Source organism: Somniosus microcephalus, chromosome 8 (assembly GCF_052327205.1).
Source record: "Somniosus microcephalus isolate GS21.2 chromosome 8, FLI_Smic_1.0, whole genome shotgun sequence".
In the NCBI taxonomy this organism is placed as follows: Eukaryota; Metazoa; Chordata; class Chondrichthyes; order Squaliformes; family Somniosidae; genus Somniosus; species Somniosus microcephalus.
In genome coordinates, this window is record NC_140994.1 from 177255925 (window position 1) to 177283618 (window position 27694).

Genomic DNA, 27694 nt, shown 5'->3' on the forward strand with positions numbered 1-27694 from the left:
TGAATGTACTCAACGACTGAGCCTCCACAGCCCTCTGGGGTAGAGAATTCCAAAGATTCACCACTCTCTCTTAATGAAGAAATTTCTATTCATCCCAGCCCTAAATGACCGACCCCTTATTCTGAGACTGTGACCCCTGGTTCTAGACTCCCCAGCCAGGGGAAACATCCTCCCTGCATCTATCCTATCAAGCCCTGTAAGAATTTTGTATGTTTCAATGAGATCACCTCTCATCTAAACTCGAGAGAATATAGGCCTGGTCTACTCAATCTGGCCTCATGGGACAATCTCCCCATCCCAGGAATCAGTCTGGTGAACCTTCGTTGCACTCCCTCTATGGCAAATATATCCTTCCTTAGGTAAGGAGACCAAAACTGTACACAATACTCGAGGTGTGGTCTCACCAGGGCCCTATATAATTGCAGTAAGACGTTTTTACTCCTATACTCAAATCCTCTTGTAGTAATCCTCTTGTAAAGGCCAACATACCATTTGCTTTCCTAATTGCTTGCTGTACCTGCATGTTAACTTTCAGTGATTCGTGTACAAGGACACCTGGGTCCCTCTGAACACCAACATTTCCCAATCTCTCGCCATTTAAAAAATACTCTGCTTTTCTATTTTTCCTACCAAAGTGGATAACTTCACATTTCTCCACATTATATTCCATTTGCCGTGTTCTTGCCCACCCACTTAGCCTGTCTACATCCCCTTGAAGCCTCCTTGCATCCTCCTCACAACTTACATTCCCACCCAGCTTTGTATCATCAGCAAACTTGGATATATTACATTTGGTCCCCTCATCCAAACCTTTGATGTAGATTGTGAATAGCTGAAGCTCAAGCACTGATCCTTGCGGTACCCCACTAGTTACAGCCTGCCAACCTGAAAATGACCCGTTTATTCCTACTCTCTGTTTTCTGTCTGTTAACCAATCCTCAATCCATGCTAGTATATTACTTCCAATCCCATGAGCCCTAATTTTGTTAAATAACCTCTTGTGTGGCACCTTATCGAATGCCTTCTGAAAATCCAAATACACCACATCCACTGGTTCCCCCTTATCTATTCTGCTAGTTACAACTTCAAAAAAACTCCAACAGATTTGTCAAACACTATTTGCCTTTCATAAATCTGTGTTGACTCTGCCCAATCCTATTATTATTTTCCAAGTACCCTGTTACCATGTCCTTAATAATAGATTCTAGCATTTTCCCTACTACTGATGTTAGGCTAACTGGTCTGTAGTTCCCCGTTTTCTCTCTTCCCTCCTTTCTAAATAGTGGGGTTACGTTTGCTACCTTCCAGAACCGTTCTAGAACTTTGGAAAAGGACAACCAATGCATCCACTATCTCTATAGCCAACTCTTTCAAAACCCTAGGATGTAGGCCATCAAGTCCAGGGGATTTATCGGCTTTCAGTCCCATTAATTTCTCCAGGAGTACTTTTTTACTAATGTTATTGGGCCGGATTTTCTGATCGGAGGCTTCCTGCGTGCGGATGCCTCCGATTGGAAAAAAATCTACGAACTTACCTGCTGGCTCTGTAGGTCCCGAGACTTGTGATCCTGGGCTTCTCCAGGTCTGCGCGGTGTAGAGGTCCAGGGGCACATGCAGTTCGCAAGTGCCCCTGGGTTCACGTGGGCCATGGGAAACCAAACAAAGAAGGGAATCCTCCTTCACACTTTTGACAGTTCTCTCCGCATAATCTGTCAAAAGTATGAATGGGGATCTCTTTAAAAAAAAATATAGTTAAACATTAAAAAAAAATTAATCACGTATTTAAAATTACATGAAATTAAATATTTTAAACAAATTTTAATTTTTTGAAAAAAAAATTAGTTTTTGACTGGGCTAAAAATAAACTTTTTTAAAAAAGTATAAAATTATAAATGAGTGAAATTAAAAAAAAAAAAAAAAAAGTTTTTAAACTCTTATGCTGGTAAAAGCAGGCCTTCCGCCTGCTTTTACCAGGTGTAAGATTTTTAAAGGTTTTCAGCGGGCGGAAGTTGTGCAGAAAGCGGAACTCCCTGCCCGCGGAGGCACTTTTCCTGGGCAGGCGGATGATCTGTCAAGAGGATTCTTGACAGATCACAAGTGCCGGGTTTTAGCGCATGCGCTTTGCATGCCTGAAACCGGCACTTGCGAGGCCCCTACGGGTGCATATGCACCCGTGGGGTCGGAAAATCCGGCCCAATATCTTTCAGTTCCTCATTCTCGCTAGACCCTTGGTTGTCCACTATTTCCGGGAAGCTTTTTGTGTCATCTTCCGTGAAAACAGACACAAAGTATTTATTTAATTTCTCTGCCATTTCCTTATTCCCCATTATAATTTCTCCTGTCTCAGCCTGTAAGGGACTCACATTTACTTTCGCTAATCTTTTCCTTTTTGCATACCTATAGAAGCTTTTACAGTCTGTTTTTATGTCTGTCGCTAGTTTACTCTCATATTCTATTTTCCCTTTATCAATTTCGTGGTCCTTCTTTGCTGAATTCTAAAATTCTCCCAATCCTCAGGCTTATTACTCTTTTTGGCAATATTATAAGCCTTTTCCTTTGATCTAATACTATCTTTAACTTCTCTTGTTAGCCACAGTTGGATCACTTTTCCTGTGGGAATTTTGTGCCTTAAAGGAATGTATATTTGTTGTAAATTATGTACTAATTCTTTAAATGCTAGCCATTGCTCACCCACTGTCCTACCTTTTTAATGTAGTTTCCCAATCTACCTTAGCCAACTCGCCCCTCATACCTACGTAGTTTGCTTTGTTTAAATTTAAAACCCTAGTTTCGGATTTAACTAAGTCACTTTCAAACTCAATATAAAATTCTATCATATTATGGTCACTCTTTAAAGGCCCCTTTACTACAAGATTATTAACTCTTTCTCGTTGCACAATACTAGACCTAATATAGCCTGTGCCCTTGTTGGTTCCTCAACATACTGATCTAGAAAACTATCTTGCATACATTCCATAAATTCATTCTCCACACTATTACTGCAATAGTATATGTAGATTAAAGTCCCCCATGATTACTGTATTACCCTTGTTACATGCGCCTCTAATTTCCTGATTTATACTCTGCCCTACATTACAGCTACTGTTTGGGGGCCTATAAACAACTCCCACCAATGTTTTCTGCCCCTTGCTGTTTCTTAGCTCCACCCAAACTGATTCTACTTCTTGATTTTCAGAGCTAAGATCCTTTCTCTCTACTGTCTTTATCCCATCCTTTATTATCAGGGCTACACCTCCTCCTTTTCCATTTTGCCTATTCCCTTCTAAAAGTTATGTATCCTGGAATATTTAGTTCCCAACCTTGGCCACCCTGCAACCACGTCTCTGTTATGGCTATTAGATCAAATCTGTTCATTTCTATCTGCGCTATTCATCTATTCTGTTGCAAATGCTTTGCGCATTCAGATATAGTGCCTTTAGCTTTGACTTATTTCCCTTTTTACCTGATGTCACCTTAGTCACTGATGCCTTATTACCTTTGTTACTCTCTCCCCTCCTGACACACTCTGCTTATTTTTACCCAAAACTCTACTCTGCTCTAGAGCCTTGACATTTATCTCGCTGCTTTTAAATTTACTCTCTCCTGAATCCTCCCCCCCCCCCCCCCCACTAGTTTAAAGCCCTGTCTACTGCCCTAGTTATTTGGCTCGCCAGGACACTAGCCCCAGCCCAGTTTAAGTGGAGCCCATCCTAATGGAACAGCTCCCTCTTTCCCCAGTACTGGTGCCAGTGCCCCATGAACCAAAACCCCTTCCTCCCACACCACTCTTTGAGCCACGCATTTAAACCTCTAATCTGTTTGTCCCTATGCCAATTTGCACGTGGCTCAGGTAACAATCCCGAGATTATTATCTTTGAGGTTCTGCTTTTTAATTTGAATCCTAGCTTCTCAAACTAAGTTAAGGGTACTGCAATTAAATAACACAAAGCACTACAAGTAGTGTAGGCAAAAAGCCGCAACTCCTTCCCTCTCTTCTCCAAATTCCCACTCTTTCCAAATTCCCAACCAAAGCATCTGTTCAAGTCCACTCCGTTTAAACCCACTCTGTGCAGACCATCTGGTCCTGGGGATTTGTCACTCTTTAGTGCCATTATTTTCTTCATTACTGTTATTTTACTTACATTAATTTTATTGAGTCCCTGTCCCTCATTAATATTAGTTTCCTTGGGATTTCTGGCATGCTATCCTCTTCCTCTACTGTAAATACTAATGCAAGTAATTATTCAACATGTCCACCATTTCCTTATTATCATTGACAATATCACCGCTTTCAGTTTTTAAGGGGCCAACATTGCTCCTGACTACCCTCTTTCCTAATATAATTGTAAAAATTCTTTGTGTTGATTTTGATATCCCTTGCAAGTTTCTTTTCATACTCCCTTTTTGTAGCTCTTAGTATCTGTTTTGTGACCCTTTGCTGTTCTTTGTCTTTCCCATTCGCCAGGATCTGTGCTATTTTTTGCATTTTACTTATAAAATGTTTATTGATAAAATGTTGATGGAGAAAACAAAAATGCTATATGTGATTCTGGCAGTTAGAATTCTGTTTTTGATTAGCTGTGCTATACCTGAAATGGGAGTACTCCATGCTGACATACTGAGTGCTCAAAATGGAAATTGGTTCCATTTGCTGGTACTGATATCTTTCGCCTTAATAAGTTCCCAAATAACAAACTTAAGTTAGCAGTAATAACCATTTGTGAATGTAAGTGTCTTCTAATTGTATATTTTTTATCTCCAGGGCTTGCCGCCTAAAGAAAAAGGCTCAGTATGAGGCTAATAAAGTAAAGTTATGGGGTCTCAACACAGAATATGGTAAGATAATAGTCTTGTATTTTTTTAGGCTAATTGTACTTACAATAGCTTGAGTGAACCATGTTTCTTCACCCTTTGTAGGCTATACTAATTATTTTAAAAGAAAATCTATTCCATCATGCTTGCCTTTTGACTTGAATAATTCTATAATATAGTAACATCCTTGAGTTAATAACATCATGCTCCCAGTCCACTGAAATCGGCTTGGTTTGCACAGGAACTGTAATGCGTGTTTTTAACTTGCACCAAATCTGACACGGTAACCTCTCAACCTGTTATAACAAGCACGGCTAAGGCATACCATTCCCCCAACTAACTGTAAGCAAGGCCATGGAAGATTCACCAGTATATATTAATAATACAGTATGTACGTACAAAATCTGAGACGTGTGGAACTATACAACATTTCAAATTACAACTTTTGATGGATAAAGCAGCCAGCAATGTCAGCTCCTCCTCCAGAGAGAAATAGATCTGCAGTTGTCATGGGGACCTTGAGCTCATTCTGTGCAATACTAATGATTGCTCAGTGTTTAGGTAGTTTATAGAACTAGTATGTTCTCTTCAGTTACTAACATTCAATAGCTTCAGATTTTGCCCTCTACTCAAGTTCCAAACAAATGGTTAATTTAGTCACTGGTCATTTGTGTACCCACTGAAGATGATGCAGGACCTAGCCTGGTTCCACTTAGAAATGGAAGAATAGGCCCCTGGAGGGAAGAAAAGAAAAATTGCTATAACACTGCAGAGGAGACCCAGTGTGGGATCCATTTTAAATTTTGTTTTGCACTAGTTCCCAAAGTTGTGTTTTATCTCAACATGATTTCTTTGACGAGCTCTATTCTCCCACAGCGGACATTTCTAGGAAATACTGTATTTTAACATAAGAACATAAGTAGGAGCAGGAGTAGGCCATACGACCCCTCGGGCCTGCTCCGCCATTCAATAGGATCATGGCTGATCCGAACCTAGACTCACGTCCACTTCCCTGCCCGCTCCCCGTAACCCTTAATTCCCTTATCAGCTAGGAAACTGTCTATCTCCGTTTTAAATTTATTTAATGTCGCAGCTTCCACAGCTCTCTAAGGTAGCAAATTCCATAGATTTACTACCCTCTGAGTGAAGAAGTTTCTCCTCATCTCAGTTTTGAAACGGCAGCCCCTTATTCTAAGATTATGCCCCCTATTTCTAGTCTCACTCATCAGTGGAAACATCCTCCCTGCATCCACCCGATCAAGCCCCCTCACAATCTTATATGTTTCGATAAGATCGCCTCTCATTCTTCTGAATTCCAATGAGTAGAGGCCCAACCTACTCAACCTTTCCTCATAAGTCAACCCCCTCAGCTCCGGAATCAAGGGCAACCACCATAATTCAGCTCACATCAACACTTTGTAAATATCTCTCCCAAGGATGTTGTATGAAATGATAAGTTTGAAATAGAAATTTCAACTGTTCTGATAATGTGTCATCATCTGTAAAGTTACCCAGTTTTATTCTGGCTGCTTCACAAGACCATGGATATGATTGCACCCATTATCTGCAAGCACAGAATCCCAATGCATTAATGTGTAATATAATACACTTTTATGAAATTGTTTCCCTTTACATCTCCCATTATCCCTGCCCCCCCCCCCCCCCCCGTGCAAGATGATGATAAAAATGATTGGACTGTATTATCAGCCTAAGGTCTGCACCAGGCCTTTGTAATGATCTGCAAATGCTATGCTGAAACATTGTTGTCCAGTAGAAATTGTTGACTGGTTGCCAAAATGGTGGCTATGGGGACACCGTTTTAGCCACATCCACCAATTTTAGTACAAAACGCCTAACATAGAAGATAGGAGCAGGAGTAGGCCATTCGGCCCCTCGAGCCTGCTCCGCCATTCAGTGCGATCATGGCTGATCATCCGATTTCAGTACCCGGTCCCTGCTTTCTCCCCTTCCCCTGGATCCCTTTAGCCTTAAGAAATATATCCAACTCCTTCTTGAATATATTTAATGAATTGGCTTCTCTACTGCCTTCTGTGGTAGAGAATTCCACAGGTTCACCACTCTCTGGGTGAAGAAATTCCTCCTCATTTCTGTCCTAAATGGCCTACCCCTTATCCTTAGACTGTGACCTCTGGTTCTGGACTCCCTGACCATCAGGAACATCCTTCCTGCATCTAGTCTGTCCAGTCCTGTCAGAATTTTATAAGTTTCAATGAGATCCCCTCTCATTCTTCTAAACTCCAGAGAGTACAAGCCCAATCGTCCCAATCTCTCCTCATACGTCATTCCTGCCATCCCAGGTATCAGCCTGGTGAATCTTCGCTGAACTCCTTCCATGGCAAGAACATCCTTCCTCAGATAAGGCGACCAAAACTGCACACAATACTCAAGATGTGGTCACCAAGGCCCTGTACAACTGCAGCAAGACATCCTTGTTCCTGTACTCAAACCCTCTCGCTACAATGGTCAACATACCATTTGCCTTTTTAACTGCCTGCTGCACCTGCATGCTTACCTTCAGCGACTGGTGCACAAGGACACCCAGGTCTCGTTGCACTTCTCCTTCTCCCAATCTATTGCCATTCAGATATCTGCCTTCATGTTTTTGCCACCAAAGTGGATAACCTCACATTTATCCACGTTATATTGCATCTGCCATGCTTTTGCCCAATCACCCAACCTGTCCAAATCATCCTGGAGTTTCTCGGCATCCTCCTCACAGCACACATGCCCACCCAGCTTTGTGTCGTCTGCAAACTTGGAGATATTACATCTAGTTCCCTTGTCTAGATCATTAATATATATATTGTGAATAGCTGGGGTCCAAGGACCGATCCCTGCGGTACCCCACTAGTCACTGCCTGCCACTCGGAAAAAGACCCATTTATTCCAACTCTTTGCTTTCTAAGTCTGCCAACCAGTTCTCTATCCAAGTCAATACCTTGCCCCCAATCCCATGTGCCTTTAACTTTACACGCTAATCTCTTATGCGGGACCTTATCAAAGGCCTTCTGAAAGTCCAAATACACCACATCCACTGGTTCTCCCTTATCTATTTTACCAGTTACATCCTCAAAAAATTCCAGTAGATTAGTCAAACACGATTTACTTTTTGTAAATCCATGTTGACTTTGTCCGATTCTGTCACTGTTTTCCAAGTGCTCTGCTATTACATCTTTTATAATGGACTCTAGCACTTTCCCCACTACCGATGTCAGGCTTACCGGTCTGTAATTCCCCGTTTTCTCTCTCCCACCTTTTTTGAATAGTGGGGTAACATTAGCTACCCTCCAATCCATGGGTACTGTTCCAGATTCCATCGAATGTTGGAAGATGATCAGCAATGCATCTACTATTTCGAGGGCCACTTCCTTAAGTACCCTAGGATGTAGATTATCAGGCCCTGGGGATTTATCCGCCTTCAATCCCATCAATTTCCCTAACACCATTTCCCTACAAATACTGATTTCTTTCAGTTCCTCCCTTTCATCAGACCCCATGTTCCCCGACATCTCTGGGAGGTTATTTGTGTCCTCCTTTGTGAAGACAGAACCAAAATATGTATTTAATTGGTCAACCATTTCTTTGTTCCCCATTATAAATTCCCCTGATTCTGACTGCAATGGACCTACACTTGACTTCACCAATCTTTTTCTCTTCACATATCTATAAAAGCTTTTAAAGTCAATTTTTATGTTCTCTGCAAGCTTACTCTCGTATTCAATGTCCCCCTTCTTAATTAATCCCTTTGTCCTCCTTTGTTGAATACTAAACTGCTCCCAATCCTCAGGTTTACTGCTTTTTCTGGCCAATTTATATGTCCTCCCTTTGGTTCTTATGCTATCCCTAATTAACCTTGTTAACCACAGTTGAGTCACCTTTTTTGTTTTATTTTTATGACAAACTGGGATGAACAAATTCTGTAGCTCATCCATGCGGTCTTTGAATGTTTGCCATTCACCCTCCCCTTCCAAGATGTTCTGCAGCCGCTCTGAGACATCCTTGACCCTTGCACCAGGGAGGCAACACACCATCCTGGAGTCTCATTTGCGGCCGCAGAAACGCCTATCCCCCTTACAATAGAATCCCCTATTACTATAGCTCTACCCCTCTTTTTCCTCCCGTCCTGTGCAGCAGAACCACTCCTGGTGCCAGGAAGTTGGCTGCTGCTGCCTTCCTCTGATAAGCCATCCCCCCCAACAGTATCCAAAGCGGTATATCTATTTGAGAGGGGGATGACCCCAGGGGACTCCTGCGCCTATTACTCTGCCTGGCGGTCACCCATTCCCTTTCTGCCTTTGCAACCTTTACCTGCGGTGTGACCAACTGATTAAACATGCTATCCACGACGTCCTCAGCCTCGCGAATGCTCCAGTATGCATGCATTCGCAGCTCCAGCGCCGCAGTGCGGTCTGCCAGTAGCTGCAGCTGGATACACTTCCCGCACACATGGTAGTCAGGGACACAGGAAGTGTCCCTGTGTTCCCACATAGCGCAGGAGGTGCATACCACGGGGCCGGGCTGTCCTGACATGACTTACCCTTTAATTAATTCAAATTAAATCAAATCAATACCACCAATTAAATGATACACTCAATGGCCCTCATTTACCAACTGTCCCCGCTACACCACAGAGACCCTAGAAACTATAAAACACAAAATTTAAGCTTGTAAAAAAGGAGAAAGAGAGAAATACTCACCAACCAATCACTTACCTGCTTTCTGGTGACGTCACAGTTCGATTACTTTTTACTTCTCTCTCCCGCTCTCGGAGCTCTGAGATTGGAGATTAATAAGCCTACCTGCTCCGCCGCCTCGGGGTCGCTTTTAAATACTGCCGCCGCCACTTCCCACACAGGTCCGCGCTGCTGCCGCTCCGGGGCCTACCTGCTCCGCCGACTCGGGGTCGCGTTTAAATACTGCCGCCGCCACTTCCCACACAGGTCCGCACTGCTGCCACTCCGGGGCCTACCTGCTCCGCCGCCTCGGGGTTGCTTTTAAATACTGCCGCCGCTTCCCACACAGGTCCGCACTGCTGCCGCTCCGGGGCCTTACACACAATACAGGTGAATGTACTTCACTTGCATATTTACTTAACAAACATCTACCACCATTCAGTGTGAAACTTTGCAGTCTTTCTCTTTTGCCAAAGTTTGGAATTCTGGCATGAATTATCAGACACTGCACATCTAAGTACAGCTTCTAGATTTTTGTGCAGCAGTTGTGAGCAGTACTTCGACTTCATCAAAGTGAGTGCTGAGAATGTTGACTCGTGCGAGACCCGCCGTGCCTGCTGTCCATCCAGAATGCAGTTGGATGCTGCTTGCCTTTTGCCATGATACGCTCTGTTGGAGCTGTTCATTATTAGCTGGGCTTGCTTTCTTCTGCTGGCCTGGAGCAGTTATTCTGTTGGGCGAGCTGACCACGATGACAGCTCCTCTCCATGCAGTGTTACTGGGTCCACCCATGTTACACACTATTTTAGCAGAGAACCAATAAGCAGTATCCAAGGAAGTAAACTACACACGTTGATCAAAACACAATCTGCTTTTCACATCATTTTATCAACAAATGCACAAAAAGGTTAAAGCATGCAGGCATACGCTGCATGAAATGAGTATTGAAATCACATGCCCAATGACTGGTATGTCTATTACTCATTTTTATTAAATGCAGTTAACCACATTTAGATTCCCAATTAGCTACATGTGGCTAATGTATTGTACAACATTGCTAAAATACTGCACACTGGTTCCATTTATTGCAGTCATCACATACCCATGATTGAGAACTGTGTAGGAGAAAAGCCATGATTTTCTAGTTCAGGAAGGGAGTTTGAAAAAATCTATCAAATCTATGCGTAGCAAGGGATTTTAACACAGTACTAGAAGAACTCATAATTTGAGCTCATGGCTGTTATACTTGAAGCTTTTGCTCAGAATTGGGCTCAGCTTGAAGAATAATTAAGTAAAACAAAGTGCCTTTGGACACACAATTTAGATTGAGGAAGGAGTTAAGCATCTATCAAAAGTACAGGAAACTTTCGATTTACCGGCACCTAAATAACTGGAAATCTCAGTTAACCGGCAAAATTCAGGAGTAGATTTTACTTCATATTGTATTTGCCTTCCTCCGTCTGTTGCTGTGCAAGGGTGTGGCTGCAGCTGTTGCTAAGCTACAGAGATGCTTGAAACTTGTGGCCATTGTTCTACACTTGTTGGTAAGCAACAGGGTTTGTTGCTTTATATGGAGCTGTCAGCCCTCCCTATCTTTTACTATAGCGTTCGGTTATCCGGAATTTTTGATGAACCAGCACCACGGCGGTCTCGTCTGTGCCGGATAAAAAGAGTTTCCTGTAGTACCCAAGTTCTATTTAACTCAGGAAGTTATGTTTCTGCCATTTTACCGAGCTTCACACATTCAGAAGGCAACAAAGATTTTGGATGTGGATAATAGATGAGAACTCTTAATAATATGTTGCCAGAGGGACCAGAACATCAGCCCAGCAATTAAAACCCTATAGGATCAAAACGTAGACATTCCTCTGTTCAACGATTGGGCTTACATAAGAAATAAGAGCAGGAGTCGGCCATACAGCCCTCGAGCCTGCTCCGCCATTCAATAAGATCATGGCTGATCATCGACCTCAACTCCATTTTCCCGCCCGATCTCCATTATCCCTTGATTCCCCTAGAGTCCAAAAATTGTTAATCACCAGTTGGCAGGACATTCAGATTACAACTGTGATCGTGGTATCAAAGACCAAGCAATTTTGGTCTGATGTGTGGGTTTGTGCCTATGGCTGTTAGCACCATCATGCCTTCTATTTTCACCCCTCCCCCATTGCTTTAGGACTTGATTGACATGGAAAGGATCCAAGAGTACAAATGAGCACTGTGTGCCTAGCATGCCCCACTGTCTTTACCTATCAGCCTGTAATCCAGTGGGACAGTACCAGTTCCTGCCTGTCACCTCCAAGGGGGACTGTAAGAGTCTGATTGCAGGAAGTGCCATGACATAAGAGGCTTAGATACCATTTTTCTTGCATGGTAACACGTGCAGCAATGGTGTAATTTTACTGCATCACTGCACATGCGATTGCTGCAGCTTCGTGTGATGCACTGATAAATTAAGTATCAGCTTGGCTCAGGGGAATCACACTCTAATCTGAGTCGGAAGACTGGTTCCAGCCGCAGTCCTTTGGGTGCATTACATAAGAAATAGGAGCAGGAGTAGGCCATACGGCCCTTCGAGCCTGCTCCACCATTCGGTAAGATCATGGCTGATCTTCTACATCAACTTTACTTTCCCACCTTCTCTCCCCATATCCCTTGGTTCCCTTAGTGCCCAAAATCTATTGATCTCAGTCTTGAGTTCCAAAGATTCACAACTGTCTGAGTGAAGAAATTTCTCCTCATCTCAGTCCTAAATGGCCAACCCCTAATCTGAGACTATGACCCCTAGTTTTTGACTCTCCAGACAGGGGAAGCAGCCTCTCAGCATCTATTCTGTCAAGCCCCCCTAAGAATTTTATAGGTTTTATTTAAAAGCATTACCTAGGCTGACACAACCGTGTAGGCACTGAGAAAGTGCTACATGATCGGAGATGCCATTTTTTAGATGAGATGTTAGACCAAGGCCCCATCTACCTGTTCAGATAGATGTAAAAGATTCCATGGCACTATTTCAGAGAAGAGCAGGGGATTCTTCTGGTGTTGTGGCCAGCATACATCCCTGAACAAATACCACCAGAACAGATTATATGGTAATTGTTCTAATTTTCTGTTTGTGGAACATTGTTGTGTGCAAATTGACTGCTGTGTTTGCCTACAAAACAACAGAGATTATGCTTCAAAAATAATTAATTGGCAGGGGGTTGGGAACCTGAGCAGGGAGACAGAGGAAAGGGAAACGAGGATAAAAGCAAAAGATAGGAAGGAGAAAAACAAAAGTGGCAGTCCGAGAAATCAACGGTTTAAATCAAACATGGCCACAGTAAATAATAATTCTAATAGGTCTAAGAGCGTTAAAAAAACAAGCCTGAAGGCTTTGTGTCTTAATGCGAGGAGCATTCGTAATAAGGTGGATGAATTGGCTGCGCAAATAGAGGTAAACGAATACGATTTGGTTGGGATTACGGAAACGTGGCTCAAGGATGGCTAAGACTGGGAACTCAACATCCAGGGGTATTCGATATTCAGGAAAGATAGGCAAAAAGGAAAGGGAGGTGGGGTAGCATTACTGGTTAAAGAAGGGATTAACACAATTTAATGAAGGATATTAGCTCTGATGATGTGGAATCTGTATGGGTAGAATTGAGAAATAGTAAGGGGAAAAAAACGTTAGTGGGAGTGGTATATAGACCTCCAAACAGTAAGGGGGAGGTTGGGCATGGCATTAAAAGAGAAATTAAAGAAGCGTGCAATAAGGGCACAGCAGTCATCATGGGTGACTTTAATCTACATATAGATTGGGCCAACCAAATTAGTAACAATACTGTGGAGGAGGAATTCCTGGAGTGTTTACGGGATGGTTTCCTGGACCAATATGTCGAGGAACCAACCAGAGATCAGGCCATCTTAGACTGGGTATTATGTAACGAGAAAGGATTAATTAGCAATCTTGTTGTACGAGGCCCCTTGGGTCGGAGCGATCATAATATGATCGAATTCTTCATTAAGATGGAGAATGAAGTAGTTGACTCAGAGACTAGGGTCCTCAATTTAAATAAAGGCAACTACGATGGTCTGAGGAGCGAGTTGGGTAGGATTGATTGGGGAATGGCACTCAAAGGGTTGACGGTGGATAGGCAATGGCAAACATGCAAAGACCAAATGGATGAGCTACAGAATTTGTTCATCCCAGTTTGGCATAAAAATAAAACAAAAAAGGTGACTCAACTGTGGCTAACAAGGGAAATTAGGGATAGCATAAGATCCAAGGAGAGGACATATAAATTGGCCAGAAAAAGCAATAATCCTGAGGATTGGGAACAGTTTAGGATTCAACAAAGGAGGACTAAGGGATTAATAGGTCCCTTGCAGTCAGAATCGGGAATTTATAATGGGGAACAAAGAAATGGCAGACCAACTAAATACATATTTTGGTTCTGTCTTCACAAAGGAGGACACAAATAACCTCCCAGAGATGCCGGGGAACATAGGGTCTGATGAAAGGGTGGAACTGAAAGAAATCAGTATTTGTAGGGAAATGGTGTTAGGAAAATTGATGGGACTGAAGGCTGATAAATCCCCAGGGCCTGATAATCTACATCCCAGGGTACTTAAGGAAGTGGCCCTAGAAATAGTAGATGCATTGCTGGTCATCTTTCAGAACTCGATAGACTCTGGAACAGTACCCATGGATTGGAGGGTAGCTAATGTTACCCCACTATTCAAAAAAGGTGGTAGAGAAAAAGCGGGGAATTATAGACCGGTAAGCCTGACATCGGTAGTGGGGAAAATGCTAGAGTCCATTATAAAAGATGTAATAGCAGAGCACTTGGAAAGCAGTGACAGGATCGGACAAAGTCAACATGGATTTACAAAAGGTAAATCATGCTTGACTAATCTACTGGAATTTTTTGTGGATGTTACTGGTAAAATAGATAAGGGAGAACCAGTGGATGTGGTGTATTTGGACTTTCAGAAGGCTTTCGATAAGGTCCCACATAAGAGATTAGCGTGCAAAATTAAGGCACATGGGATTGGGGGCAAGGTATTGACTTGGATAGAGAACTGGTTGGCGGACAGAAAGCAAAGAGTTGGAATAAACGGGTCGTTTTCCGAGTGGCAGGCAGTGACTAGTGGGGTGCCGCAAGGGTCGGTCTTCGGACCCCAGCTGTTCACAATTTATATTAATGATCTGGACGAGGGAATTGGATGTAATATCTCCAAATTTGCAGATGACACAAAGCTGGGTGGGCGTGTGTGCTGTGAGGAGGATGGCGTGAAACTCCAGTACGATTTGGACAGGTTGGGTGATTGTGCAGAAACATGGCAAATGCACTATAATGTGGATAAATGTGAGGTTATCCACTTTGGTGGCAAAAACAGGAAGGCAGATTATTATTTGAATGGCAATATATTGGGAGAAGGGAAAGTGCAAAGAGACCTGGGTGTTCTTGTGCACCAGTCGCTGAAGGTAAGCATGCAGGTGCAGCAGGCGGTTAAGAAGGCAAATGGTATGTTGGCCTTCGCAGCAAGAGGGTTCGAGTACAGGAACAAGGATGTCTTGCTGCAGTTGTACAGGGCCTTGGTGAGACCGCACCTTGAGTAGTGTGTGCAGTTTTGGTCGCCTTAACCTGAGGAAGGACGTTCTTGCCATGGAAGGAGTGCAGCAGAGATTCACCAGGCTGATACCTGGGATGGCAGGAATGACGTATGAGGAGAGATTGTGTCGATTGGGCTTATACTCACTGGAGTTTAGAAGATTGAGAGGGGATCTCATCGAAACCTATAAAATTCTCTCAGGTCTGGACAGACTAGATGCAGAAAGGATGTTTCTGATGGCTGGGGAGTCCAGAATCAGGGGTCATAGTCTAAGGATAAGGGGTAAGCCATTTAGGACTGAAATGAGGAGGAATTTCTTCACCCAGAGAGTGGTGAACCTGTGGAATTCTCTGCCACAGAGGGCGGTGGAGGCCAGTTCATTAAATATATTCAAGACGGAGTTGGATATATTTCTTAAGGCTAAAGGGATCAAGGGATATGGGGAGAAGGCAGGGACAGGGTACTGAATTTGGATGATCAGCCATGATCTCATTGAATGGTGGAGCAGGCTCGAAGGGCCGAATGGCCTACTCCTATTCTATGTTTCAGGACTTGAAAGGCACTACAGGTAGACTACCCTTTATCCGAACTTCCGAAAACCGAAACCCTCTAAAAACCAAAGGTTTTTTCGGTCAGCGTAAGTCGTGCGCACGACATGACCAGAGTGGCGCACGACTTACGCTGAGCAGAGGGTCAGCGTAAGTCGTGCGCACGACCCCCCGCCGACCCCCCCGCGGAACCACCTGACTCTCTTCCAAAGGCTCGAAAGCAACGAGAGCTCTGAGCCCGCGGCGGTGCCGGCCCCTGTTCCGACCGAGCATGACAACCTGTTGGTGGAAATGCGGAACTTCATTGCATTCCAGGCTAGCAGCGACGGACAAGCCACGACTGCGGACTGCGGACCCCTGACCCCCCCGTGGACCCCCGCCGACCCACCATCCGAAATTTTCCGAAAACCGAAACACGGCTGGTCCCGAGGTTTTCGGATAAAGGATAGTCTACCTGTATATGAATTCAGGATTGTTCATTTTTCTTTTTGCTTTTCTCAAGTAGTGCCATTTGATCTGTTGTGTATTTTTAGGTTGCATAGAATTACATAGCCCATTCATCCCAACTGGCCTATGCCAGTGTTTATACTCCACATGAGCCACCTCCTACCCTACTTCATCTCACTGTCAGCATAGCCTTCTATTCCTTTCTCCCTCATGTACTTATGTAGCTACCCCTTAAATGCATTTATGCTGTTTGCTTCAACTATATATACACCGACGACACCCAGCTCTACCTTAGCACCACCTTTCTTGACACCCGCGCCCCCCCCCCCCCCCCCCCCTGATTTGTCACACTGCTTCTCCGACATCCAGTAGTGGGTGAGCAGAAATGTCCTCCCAACTAAATATTGTGACGACCAAAGCCATTGTCTTAGGTCCCCGCCACAAAATCTGTGCCCAAGCCACCAACTCCATCTCTCTCCCTGGCAACTGTCTGAGGCTGAACCAGACTGTTTGCAACCTTGGTGTCATATTTGACCCCAAGATGAGCTTCCGACCACATATCTGTGCCATCACCAAGACCGCCTATTTCCACCGCCGGAACATCGCCTGAATCCGTCCCTGCCTCAACTCATCTGCTGCTGAAACCCTCATCCATGCATTTGTTACCTCTAGACTTGACTTCCAATGCACTCCTGGCCAGACTCCTATTTTCTACCCTCCGTAAACTTGTTGCAGGCATCCAAAATTCTGCTGCCTGTGTCCTAACTTGCTCCAAGTCCCGTTCACCCATCACCCCTGTGCTCGCTGACCTACATTGGCTCCCGGTTAAGCAATGCCTTGATTTTAAAATTCTCATACTTGTTTTCAAATCCCTCCATGGCCTCGCCCCTCCTATCTCTGCAATCTTCTTCAGCCCTACAACCACTCCTCCAATTCTGACCTCTTGAGCATCCCCGAGTTTATTCACTCCACCACTGGCAGCCGTGCCTTCAGCTGCCAAGACCCTAAGCCCTGGAATTCCCTCCCTAAATCTCTCTGCCTCTCTTTTCTCCGTTAAGACATTTCTTAAAACCTACCTCTTTGATCAAGTCTGCCCTAATTTCTCCTTGTGTGGCTCAGTGCCAAATATTGTTTGATAATTCTCCTGTGAAACACCTTGGGATGGTTTATTATGTTAAAGGCGCTATACAAATACAAGTTGTTGCTTTGTTGGTTGGTAACAAGTTCCACATTAGGATATTAGCAACACGCCATTAAAAAAAATTATTGGTCCGTAATTTGCAATCAGCGGTGAAGTGACAGCGATTGCCACTGACCTCTAAGAAACCTCTAAGAAATCGTGCGATCTGTGGCGAGAACTTTAGCTTCCGCGACGTATAATTGATTGTAGCGCTATGAAAATGGAATTTCTAGTGTAGTGCAGCAGTGACATCATCAAGCTTTCCAAATAGCCAATCACATTGAAGAATTCTCACAGACAGCAACCCAGGAAATAAAATGGCACTGATAATCTGCACTTTTTAAAAATGTTAGAGAGTGAAATAAAGATTGGGACATACGCATGGGATTAAGGTAGATGCTGAAATATCATGAACAACTTTTTTTTTAAATACATACTTTTAAAATCTCGTCATTTTTATCATAATGGAGAAATTTGACATGCCACAAATATAAAATGTATTTTTCAGGACCAGAACAGCAGTTATTTAGCAGTCAATACGCTGTTAAAACTCCAGTTACATTTATTCCAACAAGGCTTAACACTTAATGGGGTGTTTAATAGTGATATTAGCATGGAACGGCTTAAGTTTTCGTCAGTTTTACTGATTGTCGGCTATGTGTGGGGGAGGGGGGGTGTGGTCCCACAGCGCAGCCTGTGTTGAAGCAGTGAATGACTGACCGCAACATCAGGATTTCCACGTTTAGCTGCGCATGCGCTAAATCCTGAGGTTACGGTCATTTTCAGAGGGGTAATGATAGCGAACGCTGACAGTTTGCCGTCATTACCCACCGCAAAATCCAGGCCATTATGCTTTCAAGAGACCATCTGATTATATTATGATAACTGGGCTGATGGTTCTAGAAAGAGATCTGGTAGGATAAGGCTAGGTTTAAAACGAGGAACATACATTAATCTGTCACCGTTTAAGCACAGCTGCTCCGGGAAATGGAAAATTCACGTTGGTACGGTAAGGGGTGCTCTTAGAGGGTGTTTAATCTTGTATCTAACTTGTGCAATACTTAGTATAGGATTGTTTGATCTGATGAACACAAAATGTAGACAAATGTTCTCTTCAGCAACAATGGCCTCGATATTAATCCCCCCCTCCCAAACCACCACCACGATGGGCTGGAGAGGGTCGGGTTAAAAATTTTGTAACTAGAAACGTGTCCCCAACCTGCCGTATACGCACCCCTTGGAGAGGCAGGACACTTCATTAACATATTTAAATAATGCTCCCACCGTGCAATTTAGAGCCCGATTTAAAATTCGCTGCTGTTATGCGTGTTTCCCAGGGCTCGGGAAACCCGGCAGTGAAATTAAGGTGGAAGTTGCTGGCTCAAGAAGGTAAATGCCTTTTAAAGGATGCCTTGAGAGCCAGGAGGAGCAGGAATGCTCTCCCCCGACCCTTCAAGGAAGCCTTCAGCCTCCCCTCTCTGCCGATTTGTGACTGCTCTCTTTCCTTCCCTCTACTGCGTTTGCTGACCAGCCTCGATCTGTAGCTCCTTCCCTCCAGTGATCGCCGACCTTCCAAGCCCCGATCTCTAACTCCCTTCCTCCCGCAATGGCCGACCTCCCAAGTCCAGATAATTGGCTCCCTCCCCCTCACAATTGCTGGAGACCGTCCACAAGGGTCCCTCTATGTCCCTGACCTTGCCAAATTTTCCCCGCACTTTCTCGCATCCTCCCTACCTCCCTGTAATATTGGGGCCAAGGTCTCTCCTCGATGAGCAAAAAAAATAAGGCAATAAATTGATAAAATTCCATTAACTACCATTTCTGTAGCAATACCAAAACTTTTACAGCTGGAGCCAATTTCTAGTTGAAGGTTTAATTATATGAACTGGCTAAAAGTATTGGTAATGAGATTTGAACGCTTTTTTTTGCTTCTCATCATTGAATCCAATTCTAACAACACTTTCAACATGCTTTTAGGTGGAGCGAACATCGCTCAATTTTGTTGATCTACAAAACATATTTTGTTTGCATTTCTGGATACCTCTATAATTTTGTTTTCCTGTTATAATTTAGTGGTTTCCTTTTACCCATAGATCTATAATTTTATATATTCTGTTACTAAAAGACCCAGAACAGCAGATGTTTGAGACCTGTTGACATTTGCTTTAATCAACATTGGAATTTTCTGACTTTCATAATATCTTGTCCTTTACAGATCATCTGCTTTATGTGATTAACTCAATAAAACAGGAAATAGTAAATCGAGTACAGAGTCAGGGGGAAAAGGGAAGCAGCAGCATGCTAGAAAAACTTGAAAATCTCTTAAACAAAACACTTGGTAAGAAATTATATCCTATTTGCTTTTCATTCTTTGCCTGACCATCCTCATTTTTCCTCATAGTAGTTTACCTCAAGATTAAAATGCATCAGAAACTTTGGTAAGGTGCTCCATTAGAACAATTAACGTTCAAATTGGTTTTGAACGTAACAAATGCATTTCTTTAAATCTTGAAAGATATTAACCCAAATAGAAACAACAGTAAATTAGGCACACCTTAAAAATATTTATCTGGCTGATTGTTCTAAAGGTTACACAACAGACTTGAAATACATAATCATTGTTATTTGGAAAGGAGAAATCATAATTAACCTTTAGACTGTCACTCATTTATATGTGTGTATATATTTGTATTTTTGTGCAGTCCTCTATGTTCTTGTGATGTACTGCCTGATGCTTTCTATTATTCTCCTCACAAAAGAGTGTTGCGACTGGTGGAGAAGGAGGAATAATCCCAACATATTCCTTTGTGGAACTTGGTTTATCAGGGGATGCTGGGATGGGTAATTAAATTTGTTCAATGTGAAAAGTATGTCGGAGAATCTTATAAAATGATAGCATCCTGAGTGAACTGTTCCTACTGCAGAGAATAGAACATTCTCACCAAACAGGAGATCATAGAATAACCTCTCGTAGTTTTAAATCTGCTTTGTCTGACTGCACCTAACTTTTCTGGGCAACATATCAGGAAGAACAAAGTTAGAACTTGTATAAGAAAGATCAGAGAGATTCAGCAAGGGAGTGGTTTTTTTTTGCAGTATATATTTTTTGTTAAATCTTTTTCTTTTATACCCAGGCCATGCACTATCTGCAGGCCATATTATGATCTGGGTCCAGGCCTCTGACCAAGGCTGCTCTTGCTTCAGTATATGAGAGCAGCCTAATGACAACTGAACCCCCTTTTCCCTATGGGGAAGCTCCTGGTCTCCATTCATTCCTTCCTACACTTGTGCAACCAACATCAATAAGTGTCAGATCACAGGTACAGACCAATGTCTCCGTACTCTGTCGTCATAAATTAGTCCTGAAATAAGCTATTAATCAATTTCCTTATGGCTTCTGATGAGCGACAGTCAACCGACTTAATCATGGTTAGGTGTAATTAGAGTTGAATTAATAATTGCAGCACTCCTGTGATATATTTCTTTATTAAGAAATGTAATAAATTGTCAACTGACCAGCTTGTTTTGGTAATACAAACACACACTGCCCAGTATAGTAGTAAAAGTAATAGAGATAACAGTTAAGATTATAAACTATTTTATTTTTAATTAGTAGCCAGATCTTCAATTTTTCTTTTATTTGTCCTTTTTTGATAGGGACAACAGTAGCTGGACAAACATCTGACTTTGTCAATCAAGTGTTGGAAAAGACAGGAGAAGGGGACCCAACAGGTGGTCTTGAAGGTCTTCGAGTACCTACATCAAAAGTGTAATGTGCCACCTTCTGTCAGAAACAGCTTCAGCCTATAGTTACATGTCTGCCATTTCTGTGATAAATGTTTGATTCATTATAGCAAGTGACATTTTGTTAGTTGTGTTAGACCTGCTTTAAAAAGAGGGGGAAAACTCATGTTGACACATTAGAGTTCTGTAAAAGGAATGCTCATTAAGATAAGTATGGTTATGTGTGCTCAGGTACTGCGAGGTAAATTCACTTACCTACAATTTGAAATGACCTAGGGATTGATGTGTTCTAAAATGTTGGTGGAAACTTATGTTAAGTTTCAGTAGAAACATGGATGCAGTGGTTGAATCAAGAAATCAAAAAAATTAGTTTGTAGTTTTTCACGTTAACAGCTGTTGCTGATTTTTTCCCATTAACACCATTACCATATATTCCTTTTGTATATATATTCTTGTATCATTAAGTATGCGTTAAATAGTTCATATAGTAAATTACATGGCCTTTTCTAGACATTGCATAAGTATTTAAGTTTGAGAAGGGAGTAATATTCTTTGTGCCTTGTATTTAAAATGAAAGTAAAGATGTAAGGTGTAATGGATGTACAGTGGGTAAATTTTATGGATTTAAAAAGTATTTGTTTATTTTTACTCTTTGGCTGTTTAAACCATTATGAATGTATAGAGGAACATTTCAACGATGTAGATATATGCCACAGAGTCTGTATTGTATAAAGATGGTTATTGAAACAAGGGTTTCGGTACTTTTCAGAAATATTTGCACACTATTTTGTACCAAAGACAAATGCAATTATATGGCATAATAATGCCAGTGAAGTAAGGTTTTGCACAGCTTACACTGATACAAAATTGAATGTAATCAGGGTTGGGGTTAGGGTTTTACTAGAACTGTGAAATACGTTGTGTGGGTCCAAATATCCACAGAAAGAGGATGCAAGTACACTTTATAAGATTTTGATTCTATAACTCTATTGTTAAGCTTCTAGAAAATCAGATACTGAGAGTTTATGGGCTCTTCTGCAGATGTAGATGCATAGCAAAAGAATGTAATTTATATGTAGTTTTGTGTTAACATTTCAGTGTAATATAGTGGCTTGCAATTGTTACATTAAAAATTAAAAAGCACGTATGTGGTACACTCTTGAAACAAAGGCAAATAACCAAAATTTAATTTTAACTATTTGTACAATTGTATAAATGTATATTGCCTACCTATTCTAAAATTCCTAAGTTGCCACCTTTTGCATTTAATGTAGTAATGTGCATGTCAGATTTCTAAATGTTACTTGATAGAATGTAAAAAGTACTTCTAAAGCTATATATTTTTGTATTCTCAATTAGGTAACCAAAATAGATATTGTAAAAGGTAAATATATGAATACTGTTGATCTTATTTGCTCATTGCTGTAACTTTTCAATTAGGACATTATAAATAGACCAACTTAGGTTTTAGCTTTTATTTTGTGTATGCATTAGTTAGTAACTGGATTGAAAGGTTATGTCACTTTGGTAGGTCATAGGTCCAAAAAAGTGCTTCACATATTACTGACTTCATTAATAGTGAAGTGCTGATAGCTGAGTGGTATTGTCGGACTTCAGACTCTAGTGTTAACATCCATCCTATATACTACTGGCAGCCTGTAGAAGTGCAGTTTGATCTTGTTTCTCAGTGTTTCTCTGTTAATAAAAGAAAGATAGCTTGTTCATTAATAACACTTTATTTTATGGATATTAGAATCGCACTTTGTCACCATTGCATTTGTATTCCTGCCATTTGCTGCTACTCCTGATCTGTAAGAATGCTACAGTGATACTTGATTTATACCTGTTAGTAAAATGTATAGTTACTCTCGGGTAACCAGATGAAAGCAAGCTGTGCAGCTTTACATTTTACCAGGGGACTCTGTGGCATTAAACAGTCTAGAAATGGTTGTAATTTGATGCCAGTAATATCTTGCTTCCTTTTTCATGAAATATTTTGATGTATGCTAATATATAAAAAAATAACCTTATAAAAAGAGAAATGTATAATGTTCTGTTTGGAATTTTGATATACTGAGCATGTTAAGTGTTCTTGGAATGATTGGTTTATCTTTGTCATAAGTTCTGGAACAACAGATCTGTAAAACTGTCTCCAGTCAGAAAGTACATTGTAGCACTGAAATGCTATATTTTGTAAGTTTGAATATGTCTAGTCCCATTTTCAGACTCGGTTTTCAAAAGCCATTTTTTCTGGCACAATTGCAACATTTTTTACAATGCAGGCCTCACCTAGACTCTGCCACTTTGCCCCAAACCACCAATTTGGATAAATCAAAAGGATGACTTTTTTCCTTTAACATTTGGTTTTGTGTACTGGAAAGAATATAAGTCTCAAAGTCAGATTTTATAATGTGTGGTGAAAATGCTGTGTATTCTAAGTAAAACTGATCCATTCAGAAAGTACGAAGCCAGCAACAAAATGAATGGAAAGTTCAAGAAGTGACTAGAAATGTTTACGCCTTAATAAAATGGATCCTCAAATGTAAACTGATGCCATGTACCATTTTAGACAAAACGCTTACAGAACTGTGTTGGGAATTCAAAATTGTTGGAAACTACTGATGATAGTTGAGGTGCTGTATTAGATTATAATAGAAAACCAGTTTAAAGCTTTACAATAATTACCAGTATGACTCCGCTTTATGAATGGTGCTTCTTAGTTAAATTAATTGTAGATAATCCAAATTATCAGTACTCTAAAGGTATATTTTCTATGCAGTATTGTATGTTTAGCTGTGATTACACCCAAGATTATTCATTCATGTTGCTTTTCAATATTTCATAATTAAATGGTAAATTTTGTTAAGGATAACATTCCTAATATTGGCCAACATATTCAGATTTTACTGCCTTTCCTGTCTATTGTAAATTTGACAAGTCTATAAACATCCATAGGAAATGGCAAATACCTGGTATGAATGTCTGGTTTCTATTAAAGTAAGTGTAATAAATGACAAACGTTTTATTTGCACAAGTGTCTTGAGTAATTAATTGTACCATTCCCCAAGTGAGTTCAGTTCTAATTCTAGATTTATTTCTGAAAGGATCTTTGTTACAACACACCTTTCAAAAATTTGCAATACTGTCCTTGTTCTCCCCAAATCATTTTATTAAATTATTTGAATAACTAATATTTAATCATCTAGACATTTTAGGGAATTCTGTGCCCAAATACACAATGCATTTTGCCAGTTATGCAAGTTTGTTACATATTTTGATGTACGGTACTACAAATTTAGTGGTGTGGTTGTGGAAATTTCAAGTGTGTTTGTTTTCTATGTAGCTTTAAATTAAAGCTCCACTATGAATTCAGCAAACAGTTTAAACCCTCGCTTAAAGTTGACAGGTCTGTTGTTTCCAATATAAATATACTTGTATACTTTAAGAAAAATTGTGTTTGACACACAATATATATTTAGTAATGGCACAGAAGATTATTAGTTTGAAATCCTGAACATCTATGCAGTTGTCTTCCATCCACAAATTAAGTGCTCACTTTACAAGACATTTTGAACTTCTGTCTGCTTTCTTTGAATTGGTACTACAATCAATCTTGAGTAAAGAAAATGAAAGCTCTCGACCTGTTGGCTAATTTACTACAGTCATGCCATTTGGTTTCATTTCTACTCCTACCATTTCCATATCTGCAACACCGCCATCTGGTGTCTTTCTGGGATAGACTGGATAAAGGATGTGGTAAATGGCATCATTGTTAATATCCAGAGAATGAGTTAATGAAAACTTACATGATGTATAATGTCATTGTATATGTACCAAAATTATCCTGGATCTTAATTTTATTTATTGTATATTCTGTCATCTACGGGGACCCAGTAAGTTTAAAAATAAATATGTAATGTTAAGTAAAGTAGATCTTCTTCGCTCCTCTGTACTGAAGAAAGCAAGACTTGGTGAAAAATTATTTGTAAAGTGGTTGCCTTTTTAAGAAAGTAATTTAAGTGGATATTTGGATTTGATGAGTGTGTTCACCAGTTTACTGCTGTTGTATCGCACAGTGAAAACTCTTTGTGTATAGTACTTAGAATTTGCATCAATTTTAATATTAGTGACATGTACAGTATAATATGTACATAAGTATTTTTCCATGTGGGAGATCATATCCTATTTGTGCTTTAATTAGGTCTCTTTGGCACCAGCAATGTTCAAGGAAGTTACGACACTAGTCATTTCACCAAGCAACAATTTTACATCCCATTGAAATAAAAGCACATTAATCGCATTCATGATACTTTAGCAGAAGGGAGTACATCTCATCTGGACTAATTTGGGCCAGTAGCTTTGAAGTGGCAATTTCAAAGTATTGCTCTGAGTACTGTACATACTATTAAAGTTACAGTACTAAATATTTTATTTAAAGGTACACTTTGTTTTATGTGCCTTCAGTAGAGTACCAATGCCCCCTCCCCCAACAAAAAGATTAGCTAAAAGTAATGTCCTATCGATTTCCAATCTCTTGGTTAATAAATGTGCCTGTTAATCATTCTTTGATAAATACAATATTGGTGGCTTTGTTTAACATTTTGATTTTAATGGGGAACAATCTAAGCTTCTCCCTCTTTTTCATTCCACGTTAACTTCTAGTTGTTTAGACTGTCAACAGTAGCACAAAAGAGACTTTCCAGCAACCAGCACATGTACATTAACGCTATAACCATTACACTGTGTACTAGTTCCTGTCCAGCAATCCGAAGTTCACTGCTGTTTGTTATTTGACTGAATATTAACAAAGGTAGCACTGTAAATGTAGATACCTCTGGTGAAAGGGCCATCACTTCAAATTATAGCAGTAACTATTGTGAATAGTCTTGGTTACTGATGGTGATTACCATTTTCAAATGATTATTCATGGATACAGTTAAAAGTCACGTGGGAACATTGGTGTAACAAAGGAAAACTTCAATAAATAAATAAATAGGTTATGATAGTGTGTTTATAACTTGTATAGTGTGAGAGATTGATGCTGGTACATGGCAGAGCCTTGTATTGCAATTCATTTTGTACTCATTAAAAACGGTGTTTATATAGATGTACCATGAAGTGGTAGAACATGGATTTAAATCCATAATTCCCCATACAGTGACACCCAGGCCTGTACCATTGGATGCTGACACCAGCCAGAGGTCAGGGACGTACCCACAAGAGATGGAAAATTGGAGGACAACTTAGCTATATCAAGAGTGACATAGGCACACTCTTAGAAGTGGGCTTCTTGCTCATCCTTTTTGACTAGGAAATGGGAGACTTAAAAAGGGAGAGAATTTTTTTTAAGTTGGCAACCAGTTACCAATGATGATACTATATAGATGTATGCCAGTGACAACCTGGAGGCATTTTGTTAAACCTCTATGTAGGTTTATGCTAGTGAAAGGGTTTTAATTCATATGCATTTGCTTACTGTACAGAAAATGGTGGAACAGATTTTAATGAACGAGGTTGTGTTGTGTTTGTGATTGTACCCCTTTAACAGTTTTCTTATTGCATTGTATCAGCCAGGCGTTGGTACTACAGCTTCTTGTAATCACAGTCTGAATTTCATATTGTTTTGCAGAGATTATAATAAAGCAACTAAACCCCAGAATGTGTGTCCTGTACTTAGTGTTTGAATGTATTGTATTAAATTCAAAGCAGCTGAATGCTGTACTTGAATTACAGATTTGACGGCTTTTAATTGGCTGAGTAAGTATTTATTGGATTCCAACAATAAAGCAAAAGCCTTTAAAATGTTAATTAAAAAAAACATGTTTTAAGTATCTTTGTTAGGCTCCACTTAAAAAAAAAGAAAATGTAATGGCATACTTTTGATTATTTGTTGAAGGTTGCAATTAATTTGTCTTTCCCATTAATCTATGTGGAACAAGAGTGATGTGTCCAGCTTCAAGGCAATATCTCGTACAATTGAAGGATAATCCGAGTATGTTCAAACTATTTTATGAATCCTCTTAAGGGGAGAACTAAAGTACAAGAATTGTTGTCATAACTTGTATTTGAAAAGAAGTGGGTAGTATGTTTGGATTGATAAATTAATTTTGAGGAATGCTTTTGCGGGTTCTCTTTAAAAAGAAAATCTGTTAGTATGGGTCATGTTTGTGTTGCTCTATCTTTTAGTTTATTGGGATAAAAATGTAAGTTTTAGTAAAAAATATTGTAAACATTTAGAATTTGAGCACAGCACTAACTTTAAATTTGTGTAATTTATAGGGAGTTATTTCTTGTTCTGTTCATGACTGGTGTTTACTTCTTGTCTATCATTTGGACCAGTTCTGACAGAAGATCTGAGCGTGAAAAACTTTTGGACCGGATTTTGCTGTGAGTGGCGACGTTCGTTAGACTAGCACTTGCCCACAGACCTTCCATGGGGTTTTGCAGGGCAAGTTGGTGTCAGCGGGACATTAAAATGGCATGGCGCCCTCTACAGGGCATCTGGGACCTGTGTGAACCGAGCAAGCAACTATAATAAAAACAGCAAATGCTGGAGAAACTCAGCAGGTCAGGCAGCATCTGTGAAGAGAGAAACAGTGTTAACGTTTCAGGCCGATGTTAAGTAACTATCTCCTTGATCAATCAGATTGAAGAATCGTTAATGAGCAGCGCAG

The 27694-nt window shown here is 40.8% G+C and overlaps 1 protein-coding gene across 4 annotated transcripts in view; it reads left to right on the top strand.

The window, feature by feature from the left end:
* The window catches only part of crebrf (creb3 regulatory factor), a 106760-nt gene extending 80081 nt beyond the window's left edge, over positions 1–26679 (top strand). For 3 of the 4 annotated variants that reach the window (XM_085995389.1, XM_085995391.1, XM_085995390.1), the window contains 3 exons: positions 4763–4836; positions 19492–19614; positions 20934–26679. In XM_085995389.1, coding sequence (XP_085851515.1) covers positions 4763–4836; positions 19492–19614; positions 20934–21049 — 313 coding nt within the window. In that variant the 3' untranslated portion in view covers positions 21050–26679. Of the gene's footprint in view, positions 1–4762; positions 4837–19491; positions 19615–20933 lie in introns of those variants that run through there. The other variant, XR_015079312.1, reaches the window with a different exon arrangement.
* Positions 26680–27694: the final 1015 nt, after the last annotated feature.